Consider the following 15,027-nt stretch of genomic DNA (forward strand, 5'->3'; position numbering starts at 1 on the left):
AACCTGCAACCTTTCGGTGTAGGGGACACTGCAACCAACTGAGCCACCCAGCGGGGCTCACAATGCATTATTTCAACTAAAAATGCATTACTTACACTAAAAATATAAATCAAACACAGTTATGACTGGCTTGAGTTGTTTAATGTTTGAAGTGCTGATTTTTTAGCCTGCTACTACTCAAGTCCTATTTGCTTTAAGAATGTCTAATTAGTGTAATGAGTTACAGCACCTCGCTATAATTGTATTTTATCACTATCTCCTTATGTTATAGAGCTTAGGTTTTCATTAACAGCTCTTCAGTTTTATAAAAAGTAATACTGATTTATATGACTCTTAGAATTATATGATCCTACGTTAAGAAACAAGGAAATCATAAAAGTGGTATCACAAGTTAAGGAGAAAAGTGATACATGGATTTCCTAAAGCAAAGAAAAAAATATCCATGTAGTATATGATGTACTTTACTTCCAAATAAATTTCAGACAGACTAGAATAAAACACAGGTGAAATTGTTTTCTTGGTGGGGAAAGAATTTACTGGAAAAGAAAGAGAAGTTTACTAACTATGAAAATGAGAATGCCCAAGTACCATAAACTTCTAAACAAACAAAACAAACTCCAATAATACTACAACATATTAAAACAAGTGGTTTTGATCTTTGCTCATCCAGATGGTTAAGATTAGAGAAATTATAATAGCTGATAACAGTTGTGACAGGATGGGACAAGCTAGTGGAGTGTAAATCTGCATAACTTCACCAGAGAACAATTTGGAATATTTATGAAGAATCCTGAAATGCTCAGCCCTTTGACCTCGGTAAAAATAATTTCTAGGAATTCTACCTGAAAGAAATAACCACTTATGAACAAAGAAAGATGCTTACTACAGGATTACTTGGTTGAAAGAAAGAAGGGCAAACAACTTAAATATTCAACAGAAAAAAAGTCAATCATATATATGTGGTACACACACTATGATGGAACAGTACTCAAAGTTTAAAGACTAATGACCTGGAGGAAAGTACACGACATTCAAGTAATTGAAAAGAACAAAGCATAGAACAGTATAATCAGAATTGTAAGCACTATAGCTAGATGCTATGTAAAGTGTTTTATGCACTAACAAATTTAATTCTCCCTGAAACACCCTGATATATGGTATTTGGTATATGGTAACAACACAACAAAATACTAACAGTGATTACTCAGAGTGGTGAAAATCCAAGACATTTTAAGTTTTCTGCATTTTAATTTTCTTCCATGAGAGTGTATTAATTTTCAAAAGTTACCAAGCATTCCGTTTAAGTAACTGATTTTAATGCCTGTTAAATCATTACATTGTATATCTAAAACTAGTACAGTTTTATGTCAACTGTATCTCAAAATGGAAAACAGCAACAAAAACAAACAAACCCCTCATCAAACAGCATTCGTTGGGTTAAAACAGCCTTACCAACAGGTTAACCAAAAATTTCATAGCATTGCAACTAGTGGGAAATCATTTTTTTTTGAGAAAAACCCCACCAGAGTCCATGGTGAAATTACAAGGATTATAAAAAATGACAACTGTGCCATGAATTATCCAAAATTAAGTATGATTTAGAATAAACCACACTCACGTTAATTAAAAAAAAAATGTAGGTGCTTCTTGAAAAATCTCTTTACTAATACCAATGATAAAATTAAGTTTGACTTCTTTAGAACTTAACTCCCTGATGATAGAAGAATGTGACCTGAAAATATAAAAATGAGGAATCACTGCTAAATTTAAGAACAAGGTAGCATTCATAAGACGGAACACTTACTTAGGAAGGTGCCTTATGAGTACATCTTTGCATATTGGTTGCTCAGCCAAAGTGAGCCAAAACTCACAGGCTTCTAAAGCCACATTTTCATCTTGATCTTGGGTCCTCTGTAGCATGTACTGTAAACAAAGGAGCCTTAGTATTAATTAGTTAAAATCATATAATTAAAATAAACCTCTATTTCAGCAAGTTAACAGTCCTTTGCTATGGCCTTGAACTTTATATTGATTTTCAACCTACAGTTTACATTTTTAAAAAAAGCTTCCGAGTTAATTCTAAAATGTAGCCAAACTTAAGAACTGCTGCTTTCGAATGTTGCCTAATGAAGTGTTCAATGCATGCATTGTTTAGCTGCTTCTGTATGGATGTATTTTATGAAACCACTGAGATTTTTAAAAATGTGAGAATTAAACATTAAGTCTTTGTAGAAACAGCAAATAAAAAAAATTCCATTAAACCTTTCTTAAAATGAAGAATCTTTTAAAAACATATATACTCAAGCAGTCTCTTGCAAGTATATACTTCACATATTTAAAAAGAGATACATGTATATATTATATAATTACAAAAGTTATCTTTTTTTAATTTGGAAAGTAGTGACATTTCTTAGTGCAACTATAATCTATAGTTTCCAACAAAATAGGTTAATTACATGGTCTGAATATACCAATTCACTCTTATTTGGAGGAACATTTGATCCCAAATCCATCCAAAGGCATACCGTCTAACCCTCTTTAAAAAATCCTTACACGCAAAAACAAAATAAACATAAAGTCACACATTATTTCCCAATGTACCTGGGACTTGGAATTGGGGTTAAGTGATGAATTCTTCATATACATCCTCTGCCTGAAACATCTCACATGGCAAAATAAGCAACACAACAGTTTTGATAGCCCAACCCCTACATGCCATATCATATCCTTACCACTACGCAGAATACTGCTGAAGAAACAACTGTAGCATTATAAATTAGGCTCCCAGCTGTGACACAGCCCTAGCAAATAATAAAATGTCTTTCTTAACTTTCTGGTTAACTCCAAACTCGTTAAAATTTTCAACCAACTCCACCTGATTCTTCTAAACACTTCATAGAGGAATAGGCTCCTCAGATAAACTTATTTATGCTACATATGCTTATCTGTACAGTGATCTTTCTTAATGTTTTAGAAAGGGAGTTGCTGCACATCATGGGTGCTCTAACAGGTTTTACACCCCATCCTTTAAAAAGAGATCTTCCCTCTCCATATCATATGGACCTCTAGAAGTGAAAAGGGAGGAACTAGATACACACTACTTAATCCACTTGCAAATTACTTTGTTCCAGTAATAATTACATCTTATTATTTATCCCTTCCTTTAAATATGGCTAAACTGTGATCAATGTACTTAGAATTTCCTAGTAAAATTATTTTAATCATATTTTTAAATCTAAATAGTTTGCCGGAACTAACTATAACGGTGATGTATTTTCTACTCAGAAATCTCATTGTTAACATAAAGTTGACCAGATCAATTTTATCAGTAATGGGTAGAAAACTCTTAATGATACAGAATATGCCACTTAATCTACCACAGTTTATTGATCATTTAGCTGAACTCATACCTAGTAAACACAAATAATCCAAACATTTCCTAGTTATCCTGGTTAAAAGTTATCTATTACTTAAAACAAGTTTTCCTCTTTGAAACACCTGAATGAAAACATCTTAAATCTCATGAAAGAAAAACCACCATAAAGATAATTTATCATTTTAAGACAATCATTAACTATTTTTGTAGTCCCCCTGAAAATGTGTCAAATAATATTAGAAAATAGTGTTTCATATTATATATCTTGTGCCCAAGGTTTTTTTCTTGAGGGAAAGACGATTAGAGGGTCTTTAAATTGCCGTGTTACCTCAACTATATTATGCATGTGAGGAAGCAGACGATCCATTCGAACTTCAAGCAACATCACAAGTGCCCGGCACACATTTTTCCGTACCTCTGGTTCTTCATCCCCAGCCAATGCAAAGAGATTCTATTGCACAAGAAACATTTTTTATAGTTAAAGATTCCAATACATTAGAAAGGTTTATAAATAATAACCAATAATGTGCAAGTTGGTAACATTTAAAAGTCCTAAGATACAGTCCAAATAAAGACTGACTTAATTGGCCTACAATATTAAGTTATAAAATAAGACAAATGTAGAATGATAACTGCCAAAAATTATGATTTTGGTAAATGACCTAAAAGCCATTCTTTCTGATGGAGTATGATTGGTTGTGTTTTGAGGAAACTTTTAGTTTGTCATAGTTATAATAAAACTATGTCACTAGGACACAGAAGCACTCATCCAGTTGAACCAGAAATAAGCATTATAATAGAATTTGATTTACCCTTCAAAATTACTGTCTGTCAAGAGATTTAGTCCTACCAACTCTGTTTCTTAAGGTGGTAACAGGTGCAAGTTCTATAAAAGCATCAATGATTGGGAAATTATATATATATTGAGTTTCTAAAAATTAAGCCTGAAGCTGCTATTGTTAACTACTGAAAATAAAATAAAAGCATTCAATCTCAGACTGTTAACAAGTTTCTCTACAAGGTTAAAAAAAAGTCTAAATGAAGAGACTGTTTTGTTTAATCATTGCACCGCCAAGATGTTATTATTCAACTGTTCAGATCAAGATATAGGAGTTTAGATGTTTAGTAACTTGCTAGCCAGTGGGGGGATCTGAATTTGTTTTTCATGAAATCATGAACAAGTCCACATTCATTATACTATACCAAAAGCCTCCACTAGGAGACCAAGTTGTCTCTTGCAGAGGTTGCAAGAGGGAATGTGAGAAGAAAAAACAGTAAACTTTATCCTAATCTCACTCCTGAAATCCTACTTTATGTACAAACACACATAAAATAAAAGCACTAAAAAGATCATTAAAATAAATAAAATCCAATGTGCCCCATTGTCCTTTCCCAGGAAGTCACAAAAACGTCTCCAAATAGATGAACCTAAAAACTTACTTTAAGAAAGGGGTAAGACAATGGAGTTCAAATATCAAATGTGACAGTACATGAAGTACTGTTTCCAGTATTTAAAAATCTTTGATTTCCCCAAGTCCCTGATGGTTTCAAAACTCTGTAGTTCTTGTTTTAATCAGGTATGTTTTACAAGGTCAGAGAAGAATACTGTTTTTTCCATCAGGTGCTGCTTTATATGTTAGATTACATCCTTCATTAAATTTGATGTTGTCTTAATATTAATACCCAGCTTTGCCAAGGAAGGTTATAGCTGTGTATTAGTAACCAATACACTGCCCACCAATAATGTCAAACTTAGGAGACATGACATCAACCCCTGATGAAAACACTGGTAATGGAAAAAACACTGCATTTATTCATTTAGCAAATACTTCCTGAGGGCGTACTATGTGTCAGGCACCTCCTCTGGAGGTTTACTGCTCTTGTAGTAAGGAAAACTGGCTGACTCTTATATTTAAAATGTCGGGAAATGTTCTTGCTCCACTTGCAGAGTATGGTCTTATAAAGTTTTTATTTGTAGAGAGAATTTCTTTTATTCTAAATTATATTTCTGTATATGATGCTGGTATGTCCATCACAGTTCCTTTTAGCTGTTGAAGAATACTAAGAGGAAATATTATTGTAATTAGAACTTCTAAAAATAATAACAGTAGTTAACATGTAGAGTGCTTACTCTGGCTGGCACTGTTCCTATTTACAGCAAATATATAACAATCCAACAAGGTAGGTTTATTATCAGCCTCATTTAACAGATGACAAAACTGAAAACACAACTCATTAAGGTGCCCAAGGTTAACTGCTACTAAGCTGTGGAGCTGGGATTTGAACCCAGGCAGTCCTACTCCAGACCTCTAATATTATCCACTAACCTCTATATTAAACTAGACTGAAAACACCTTGAGGCATAAAATTTATTTATATATCCCTAGCACAGTGCCTGATTCACAGCAGGTACTCAGCAAATGAGAAAAACAAAAAAAAACCATGTTTTTTTCCCCCTCTTAATTTTCCAACAGAAATAGGGCCTCTGAAGGATTTTTCAAAAGAACAGCTGAAAAGAAACAGACTGATTTATTTGGTGAAAATAAAAGTTAAGTGGGTAGGGAACAAACAATCCTTTCACAATTGCTGTTGTCAAGTAAAGAAGTTCTGAAAAAGAGTTCTACTGCTTAGGGTTCATGAACAGATAATTATGCTCTTGTCTTTCTGCTTTTATAAAAAAGTTAAAAGTGTCTTTAGAAAAGTTTGCTTAAGGTTTTTCCTGACACCTCTAATTTTATAAATGGAAACCATCAAAAAACCAGAAGCACAGCAGGTCCTCAAGTAACATTTCATTGTAACATTGATGAGATGTGGTAGGAATGTGACTTGTTTACATCAATCAGCCCTATGGTGAAATCGGTTTCGTTATACTTGCTTGGCTTAAGTCACAGAACATACTGATAATGTAAAGTGAACACTTACTGTACTGCCTGTCCTTTTTAGTCTGTGCCTTCAGATTTTTTATCAAGTTTATTCAACCTCACCATATTGCAAATAACTTGGGAGATTTAACTTCCATATACAATTAAATATATTGAAGCAAAAATTTTTGTACTGAAGATATTACACACACCACAACAATGTTTACATCACGATACAAGTGGAAAAATCAGTTACAGAGGAAAAGTTTAGTTATAAAAACTTCATGCAATAAACATTTTCTAACCTCCTCAAAAACAAAGGGGAGGGGGAGAAATCTTACCTCAATAAAGGAATCAATGTGCAACATCAGAGCTTGAGTCCTACTGATGATAAACTGATTAACACATGCAACAGCGTGAGATCTAAAAAAAAAAAAAGTAAAATTTAACATATGCTCATTGGATTGTTTTCCTATTTGCAGAAACTCTTAAACATTCCTCTATAAAAATATTATAGTGTATGTACAGCCACACACATACACACACCCTAAAAAGTGAGTCAAATTTCTGTGTATTAACACAGAAGTAATACAAATAATATAGTAAGTGAAAAATGCAGGTTGCAGAGCACTATAGTATTGCTTCTGTAAAAGTGAAAGTGTCTGAAAGGATATGTGCACATTTTTAATAGTGGATACCTCTGAAGAATGGGAGGCTGGATGGGTGCATAATGAGAATTTACTTACCTACAGACTTAAAACTAAAGAATATTCATTCCTTTGGAACTAAAAACAGGGAATAGTCTACAGTCTATGTGTCCTGACATACCCAATCCAATTCCACATCAATTCTTAATGGCACTATCTAAAACCATTCTTAGTTCACAGGTCAAGGTCATGGTTGGGTTTGGCCCCACTGGGTCAGTTTGCTTACCTGGCCTAGCTATTACTGTATAATGTGGCTACTCCCTACCCCTTAACTTCATTGCCTACTATGCTACAAATTTTTTTTCTTCTGTCACTCTAAAAGGTCTCTTCCTAACTGCAGGGCCTTTGTACTTGCTATTCCCCCATCCTCGCCTTGATCTTGCAAAAACTTACTACTTTACTTGGTTCAGGGCTGGCACAAATGTTACCTTTACAGAAAACCTTCTATTCAAAATACTTTTGAATCACTCACTGCCTAACCCCTTTTTCTCATTTTCCAGAGTATTTATCACGAAATTGTATTATTTATCAATTACTACTCTCCTGTATGCCTTCTCTTCTAATAACCCAACAGAAAAAAGAAGACGGATGATAAAGTTACCACATACAGCCAAGAAACATATGACAAGATGTTCAACATAATCAGCGACAGAGAAGTAAACCATCAAGACAATGAAATACCATTTTGTATCTGTATGGTTGGCAAAAATTAAAATGTGTGATAATACAAAAAGCTGAATATTTTACCTAGATAATCCCTATGTCTCAGATACTCCTTCCCAAGACTTTGTCTCCCTAAGAGAAACTCTTGCAAATAGACAAAAGGGAACAAGCGTACAAATGTTTTCAGCAGCACTACCCACAACAGCAAAAACCCGGAAGCCACCCAAAGGCTACAGGGTTTGTTTGTGTATGTCCATGAATACACTGTGTAACTGTCGTGCAAAGGAGTAATACATAGTCATCAAAACAAGTGACCTATAGTGACACAAGATGGATGAATCTTAGCAATATATTAAATTTAAGAAGTCAAAGACTAAATTCAGTATAATACCTTTCATAAAGTTGAAAACAAAGACTAATAAAAATTTTTAAAGCTCCAAGGAAAGGATCAAGTTGGGATTCAATAGGGTTGTTTCCAAGGTCTTAGCTTTTATTATGGGTGGTGGACTGGAGTGATGATTAAAAATAAAATATAACTAAAGACTGAATAGAAGTGGGAAATTATGAGACTGTGTCGTAAGCTACGAAACATAACCCAATTTGTATACCTCTAGTATGACTAAAAAAAAGAAGCTGATTTTTAAATTGTGATGGATAAAACTATATTTGTTTGCCTCATTCTACATTCTCAAAGTCCAACAGTTACTGTGCAAGGGAAAAACATGCAGCGTAAATATCAGTTAAACTGTATTAATAAAGGGTTAATTTTGTAGAATAGAACTACATAAAGATATTTCAGTGCACAACTAAAATACACAACAGATATAGTTATTTACTCAAATGTACATTAAAATAAAAATATTTTAACGTATGTACAACAGAACCTCAAATGAGCAGTAACGAACACTCACTGAATGGAAACATTTCTGTATTGCTGAACTCTAGTTAAGTTTTAAACATGTCTACTAAAATTACAAAATAAATTCTTATATCCAGTAATGGTGTACCAATTACCAAGAAAATGTTTTTTGGGTTTTTCCTGTTTTAATTGGTGAGAATTGGTCACAAAATTTCTTAGAAGTATGCAAATCATACTTTCACACCTTAGTGGAAATGTTAAAAGGGGGAGACTTCCTAGGGAACAAGAACTCCTCTATCTAGTTGCCTATACTAGGAAGAGTAAAATTTTATTTTGAAAATGTTTACTTTCATGACATTACCACAAATAAGCACCTATTAAATTTCCACTATGAGTTTAACAATGGATTAAGTACGCTTAAGAGGAAAAGGGAAATTAAATCAAGGTAAAAATGTAACTAAATAGAGAATTTAAGCAAGAAAGAGATTTCCAATTTACCCTCTGGTCACACTGTTGAAAACTACAATCCTTTGAAACACAGCTTGGAAAGTTGAAGTAAGCCCCAATGGGCATTTGAACCAATAGTTACAGCCTATACACTAATGTTCATTCAGCTGCATATCCCTGTAGTCTCTAGAAACTATGACTTCTACTTTATGTAGTAATAAATCTGATTATTCTACATAAAAGCATGAAGCACCAACAACTGTAAAAAAACAAGTCAGCCCGGCCAGCGTAGCTCAGTTGTTAAGCATCGACCTAAGATCCAGGAGGATCATGGTTCGATTCCTGGTGAGGACACATGCCCGGGTTACAGGCTTGATCCCCAGTCGGGGGTGTGCAGGAGGCAGCAGATCAATGACTCTCTCTTCATTGGTGTTTCTCTCTCTCTCTGAAATCAATAAAAGATATATTAAAAAAAAAATTCAAATGACAATTAGAAGAGCAATGACTTTTTCATAGAAACATAAGCAAAGTTCAAGTTAGAAAAAATATATATAACTGGAGGTGACAAAAGTACAGCAGGCCGGAGAACTTTTGGTGAAGTTAGAGTCTACACACGTTGACAATGTAAATAAAAGCATCATGATAATTATAGTATGACAAGACACTGATGATAAGATTAACCAAAGGATAATTTAATATTCTAAATATAATGATATTTCAAGAACTAGATGCTAGGCAGTCTTCAAGGAATTAGGGATATAGAGAAAAAAACAACCAGGCCTACTATGTGATTTCACTGTGTTCTCAAAAATCCTTTCACCTTCACGATCAAAATGTTTTTATAAGTAGGTTTTAAGCCCCTTAAGCTAAAATTACTTAATAATTTAGATGTCATACTAGAGGAACTTTTATTACACAGCTGCAAATGAAGGTCCTTGGACTTAGCATGATTCAGAAATTAAAAAACAAACGCCCTCCCCCGACACATAGAGTTTTAACCTTTCACAAAGGACCTTAAAAGCATGACTGTTAACCTTTACAAATATAATTAAACATGTATCACTATCACATTCAATGACAATTTCATCAGAAAAAGTCAACATTTCATGGGTTTTGTTTTTAAAGTAATAAATTTCAGTTATCAAAACTCACTTTTGTGGAATATCTAATATACTTTGCTAGTCACAAAAATATTAGGTAATGCAAAAATAAGGAAGTGGTTCAGGCTTATATCAGAGTTTATAAATTAATTTAATACCTTATTTTTGGACTACTGTGCTTGAAGAACTGTAAAAATTTTGGAATCATGATGTTAAGAGGACGATCTAAAACATCACTATCTAAAATCTCAGCAGAATCTTCACATATCTTCTGAAGGGCACCAAATGCTCCCTATAAAAGACATTTAAGTTATTAGAATAAAAAATAAAGTCATTTTAAAAGCAAATTGAGGAATACTGACTAGTTTGTATCAATTAATGTTCTCAGTCCACATAAAATGCTTCCTCACAAAAATCTATAAATTTAATCAATTTTAAGACAAATTATACTGTTATCTAAAATCTGTTTAAATATGATACATTTTTATTTTAGCATTAAATAACTTAGAGAAGATAAGCTAGTTGGTAGGGACTGTAATATTTAATTCAAAAGCCTAACTTCTGAAATATTCTTGTCAATTTTAGTCAACATTTTCTCTTAATATTATCAATTTGTAAAACTCTCTACTTACATATAAATGTATTTAAGCATTGTACCACCTCTCTTTTTGAAGCACAGAAGAGGTCTAAAAATTACTTATACGTAAACAATTAATTGGATAATGGTGACAAAAGCTGTTTAAAGGGCAGGTAATTCCGATTGGAACTATTTCTCTATAGCCATTTTTACACCAAATGGGCTTAGAGCCTTTGTATATAATGTGTAACCTATTAGCTCATACACTTACACACTTTACTGTTTTTAATTCCATAAGCAGCTCCTTGGAACTTATTCTCCCTAGTACAATTAGTCACTCTTTAAAGTGTGACTTATGTAGTAGCTAGTCCACAAATTCATGACAATTGCAGTTAAAATTTATTCTTAGAAAGTGCTTGCTGAAAATTTTGATCTCCTTTTATGCTATTACTGTTACACCAAAGCCCTATTTAACTTTTAAAAAATATAATTGTCCTATTTTTTTTAAATGAATTTAGAGCAAGAGGAAAGGGTGTGGGAAGAGAAACATGGATCGGTTGCCTCCGATATGTACTTTGGTGGGAACGGAACCCACGACCATCTGGTGTACTGGGTAACACTCACTGACTGAGCCACCCACCGGGTGTCTTATTTAACTTTTAATCAACTGTTATCTGATGGCCAAATATTATTTCAGTTTCTCTGTAACCTTATCAGTGTATTTCTAAGGCATTATTTGAAAATGTATACATGAGAAAGCAAGTTTTTTCTTCTTAAGAGTCTTTTCTAAAGACTGGTCGCTAACTATCCTTTCCCTAGTCTCCTCTTCACTAAGTCAGATCTAGCAACAAACTGCCCCATCACAAGACATCTGATTTCTGCTCCCCCCCAAAATTTATCTTTATTGATTTCAGAGAGAGGAAGGGAGAGGGAGAGAGACAGAAACATCAATGATGAGAGAGTCATTGATCGGCTGCCTCCTGTATGCCCCTGACTGGGGACCGAGCCCACAACCCGGGCATATGCCCTGACTGGGAATCAAACCATGACCTCCTGGATATAGGTCAATGCTCAACTGCTGAGCCACACCCGGCCGGGCCCACCTAATTTCTTAGTGTTAGGTTATTCCTGTTTCTAACCTGCTTCCAAGCCTTGCTCTTTTTTGAGAGGAAGAGGGGTCACTGCCTTACACAAAACACCTCAAATGGTTTCCATTTAAAACAGATTTCTACCCAAATTGGAAGCCTAGTTAATGAGAGATTCTTAAAGCACTCATTAACAGTGAGAAATTGTAGAAGAAAGCCCAACTCCCTCACCTCCCCAAACGGAAAGGTTGCTACTGATTTGATCAGTGGGTGAACAATGATTACAATTAATGCATGATTAAAACTAGACTAGGCATGTCATACAAAAAGAGGCACAAAACCAATTTAGAGAAGCTTAAAAAATATTCGTGGTCTGGGAATTTGGTAAATTTTAAGTCTATCTTCAAAAAAATACCACATTGCCCAGCTGGCGTGGCTCAGTGGTTGAGCATCCACCTATGAACCAGGAGATTGAGGTTAGATTCCCTGTCAAGGCATGTGCTCGGGTTTCAGGCTCGATCCCCAGCAGGGGGCATGCAAGAGGCAGCAGATCAATGACTCATCATTGACGTTTTTTCTCTTTCTCTCTCTGAAACCAAAAAAGACATAAAAACAGGAGACATTTCTTTGTAGGAAATATAGTAAAGAGGTTTTAAAACTTAAGTCTTCATAGAAAACAGACAAATGATCGCTAATGGAAAACACAAAGGTAACTTTGGGCTTTTAACTTTTGAAATATTTTTGGAGAAAATTTTTCAAAGGTTACTAGTATACAATATCGCAAGAAAAATTATATAACAAAGAAAATATTTGTACCTCACAAGTGTTGTAATCTTCAGAATCCAATAAGCTACAGAGTTTTGGTAAGAGGTCAGGCCAATTCTGCAATTCTCCCTTGGAGGCTATGGTTGTAATCAAAATACCTTGAAAGAAAACACACACCTTTAGGAAATCTGACTGCATTATGTTAGATACTGCCATGTGATCAATTGCACACAAATATGAGCAAACCCACACACACTTTCTTAAATGTCCCAAATCAGTCTACAACTTCCAAACCATCTAAATAACATTCATCAAGGACCCCCATATCACCACAGCATAATCAGATGTTTCTAATCTTAACACTTCAACCTCTTTTTTATTTTTAACAAGCATTTGTACTGAAGACTACAACTTGCTCTTTTCCAAGAATAGTTTTACTAATTAAAATCACTCCCATTTTATAGAAATTACATACAAAAGAGTAGAAAAAAATATACGAAAGTGTTAGTATCATTTATCATGGGGTGAGGAGTATGAGTCTGTAAGGTTGAAATAAAAATACACCAAGAAACTAAGAACAACTCCCTGACTTAACCTAGGACCAAAGACATGGAGGGACCTAGGTATGGAGAGAGAAAGATAAAGCATCAACAGAGAACAATCCTACATACTCTCTTTGCAACAATCCCTCTAGTGTGGACACACTCCTACAAAGTTTCCCTTTTACTGGAACAAGGATGAATGACTGGCAAGGTGATGTGGGAAAACTGAGTGGACCTGACTATGTCACTGTGGATTATTTCAACTGTGTAGTGCAGCTTAGTTGTGATAGTTACACAAATATGTAACAAAGTTTTGTGTCAATACAAACTAATGCAGTAATAACAAAAACATTTTGTGTTAATCTTTTCCTCTGCCTTAATAAATTTAATATTAGTAACAAAGAAATATACTTGGCAATTATAGATCTTTTAGTATCAAGAGCATAAACTCTGATAGGCAAATTATATGTACTCTAAACTTCAAAATACTAATCTGTAAAAACAAAAAAAATAAGTATTTTTTCAAATAGTTATTTTGAGAATTCATTGAGATATGCACACAAAATGCTTGGCATGTAGTAAATGCTTAATGATTATTACTAAATAGCAAATTCCACAGTGTATATAAATTCCCTCTGAAATTTCCACCATCTTGAGGTTGTTCCCAATAGTAAAGAGCTAAAAAATGTAAAGCAGTTGGCCAATATTTACTCATAGCTAAAAAATCTTAAATTATATGGTAAGGCTTAATGTACGGATAGCATTTTTAAGGTATCACCCTTACAATAAAATAGACTTCTAGGTAAGATAAAAAAGAAGACTAATAGTATGCCTGTATCTTCTGGCCAATTATTCTTTCTTAAAATTAAAATATAAAAGAACTGAGGAAAAGAGAAAGCTCTGGATCTGCCTAAAAGAAACCAAGCATATCTTAAAACAAGCAATGATAAAAAATAAACATAAGTAACACCCTGGTACTAAGAGCCACTACTGATAGCCATTACTTCTGCTAGAAAAGCATTAAAGAATGTTGACAGACTTAACAAATTCAAATTTATCTGGCTCCATATAAGCTCACCCACCCCTGAAAAGTCTTCTAACGCCTAACATAGTTGTAAAAAGTGAAAAATTTTAATTTTCTGTGTACAAAAAGATGGAAGTGAAAACTGTGTGCTCAACAATACCTATTACAATTTTAAATATTTAAACAACATACTTTGACCCAGTAATGTCACTTCTATGAATTCTAGAGAAAATTTCCCACAAGTATATGAACACACATTAAAGGATGTTGAATGACATAATAAAATCACAAACCAAGTCAAAGAAAAGGCAATGGTCCTAAATTAGTATCACTTGTTAATGTCCCATTTCAACCAACTTTGATTAAGCAACTACCCAAGACCCTAGTGTCTCACTGGACAAGATAACTTTTATTGTAATTGTAAACATTATATCAATAGCACTTAAGAGTGGCAATGAAAAATTTCCCCATCACAATTCAACCTGAAATGGATGACAAAATTTCCTATGAAAATGGTCTATCATATCAAAAATCAACCCAGTTACAAACAAGATAAGCAAAATTTTAACAATATAACTTACCTACGGTGGCTCTAATCAAAGGAGAGGAGTCACCAATATTGTTTAGACATTCACTTTTAATAAAGTCTGTTACACCATTTGGGAAGTTCTGAAAATGTGCTTTCACATTATTCTTCAAAATGAGACCACTCAACGATCTTGTGGGTTCATCTGTAGTAAAGTAACAGTAGTACTGAGTTTTAAAGTAGTTTTCACTTTAAAATGTATCAAGAACAGTAACTTTATAAATATATTTATATTCAAAAATTGATTGCAACGTTCCAATAATTTTGCTATAACCAGGAAAAAATATCATAAATGATTTCAAAAGATTAGCTCCATGATTTATAGTTCAGGGTTTCTCAACCTTGGCACAATTGACATTTTGGGTCAAATAATTCTGTTGTGGGGTGCTGTCTTGTGCATTGTAAGATGGTCAGCAATATTACTGGCCATAGATG

The 15,027-nt window shown here is 33.7% G+C and overlaps 1 protein-coding gene across 2 annotated transcripts in view; it reads right to left on the reverse strand.

The window, feature by feature from the left end:
- The window catches only part of TNPO1 (transportin 1), an 86,089-nt gene that overhangs the window by 24,258 nt on the left and 46,804 nt on the right, over window positions 1-15,027 (reverse strand). For both annotated transcript variants that reach the window (XM_081133765.1, XM_081133766.1), the window contains exons 4-9: window positions 14,588-14,737; window positions 12,492-12,598; window positions 10,172-10,305; window positions 6,579-6,660; window positions 3,705-3,827; window positions 1,805-1,923 (exon numbers count right to left, since the gene is read on the reverse strand). In XM_081133765.1, the coding sequence (XP_080989891.1) occupies window positions 1,805-1,923; window positions 3,705-3,827; window positions 6,579-6,660; window positions 10,172-10,305; window positions 12,492-12,598; window positions 14,588-14,737 (715 nt within the window). The remainder of the gene's footprint in view (window positions 1-1,804; window positions 1,924-3,704; window positions 3,828-6,578; window positions 6,661-10,171; window positions 10,306-12,491; window positions 12,599-14,587; window positions 14,738-15,027) is intronic.

The sequence above is a fragment of the Miniopterus schreibersii genome (assembly GCF_964146895.1).
Source record: "Miniopterus schreibersii genome assembly, chromosome: 3".
NCBI classification, from domain to species: domain Eukaryota; kingdom Metazoa; phylum Chordata; class Mammalia; order Chiroptera; family Miniopteridae; genus Miniopterus; species Miniopterus schreibersii.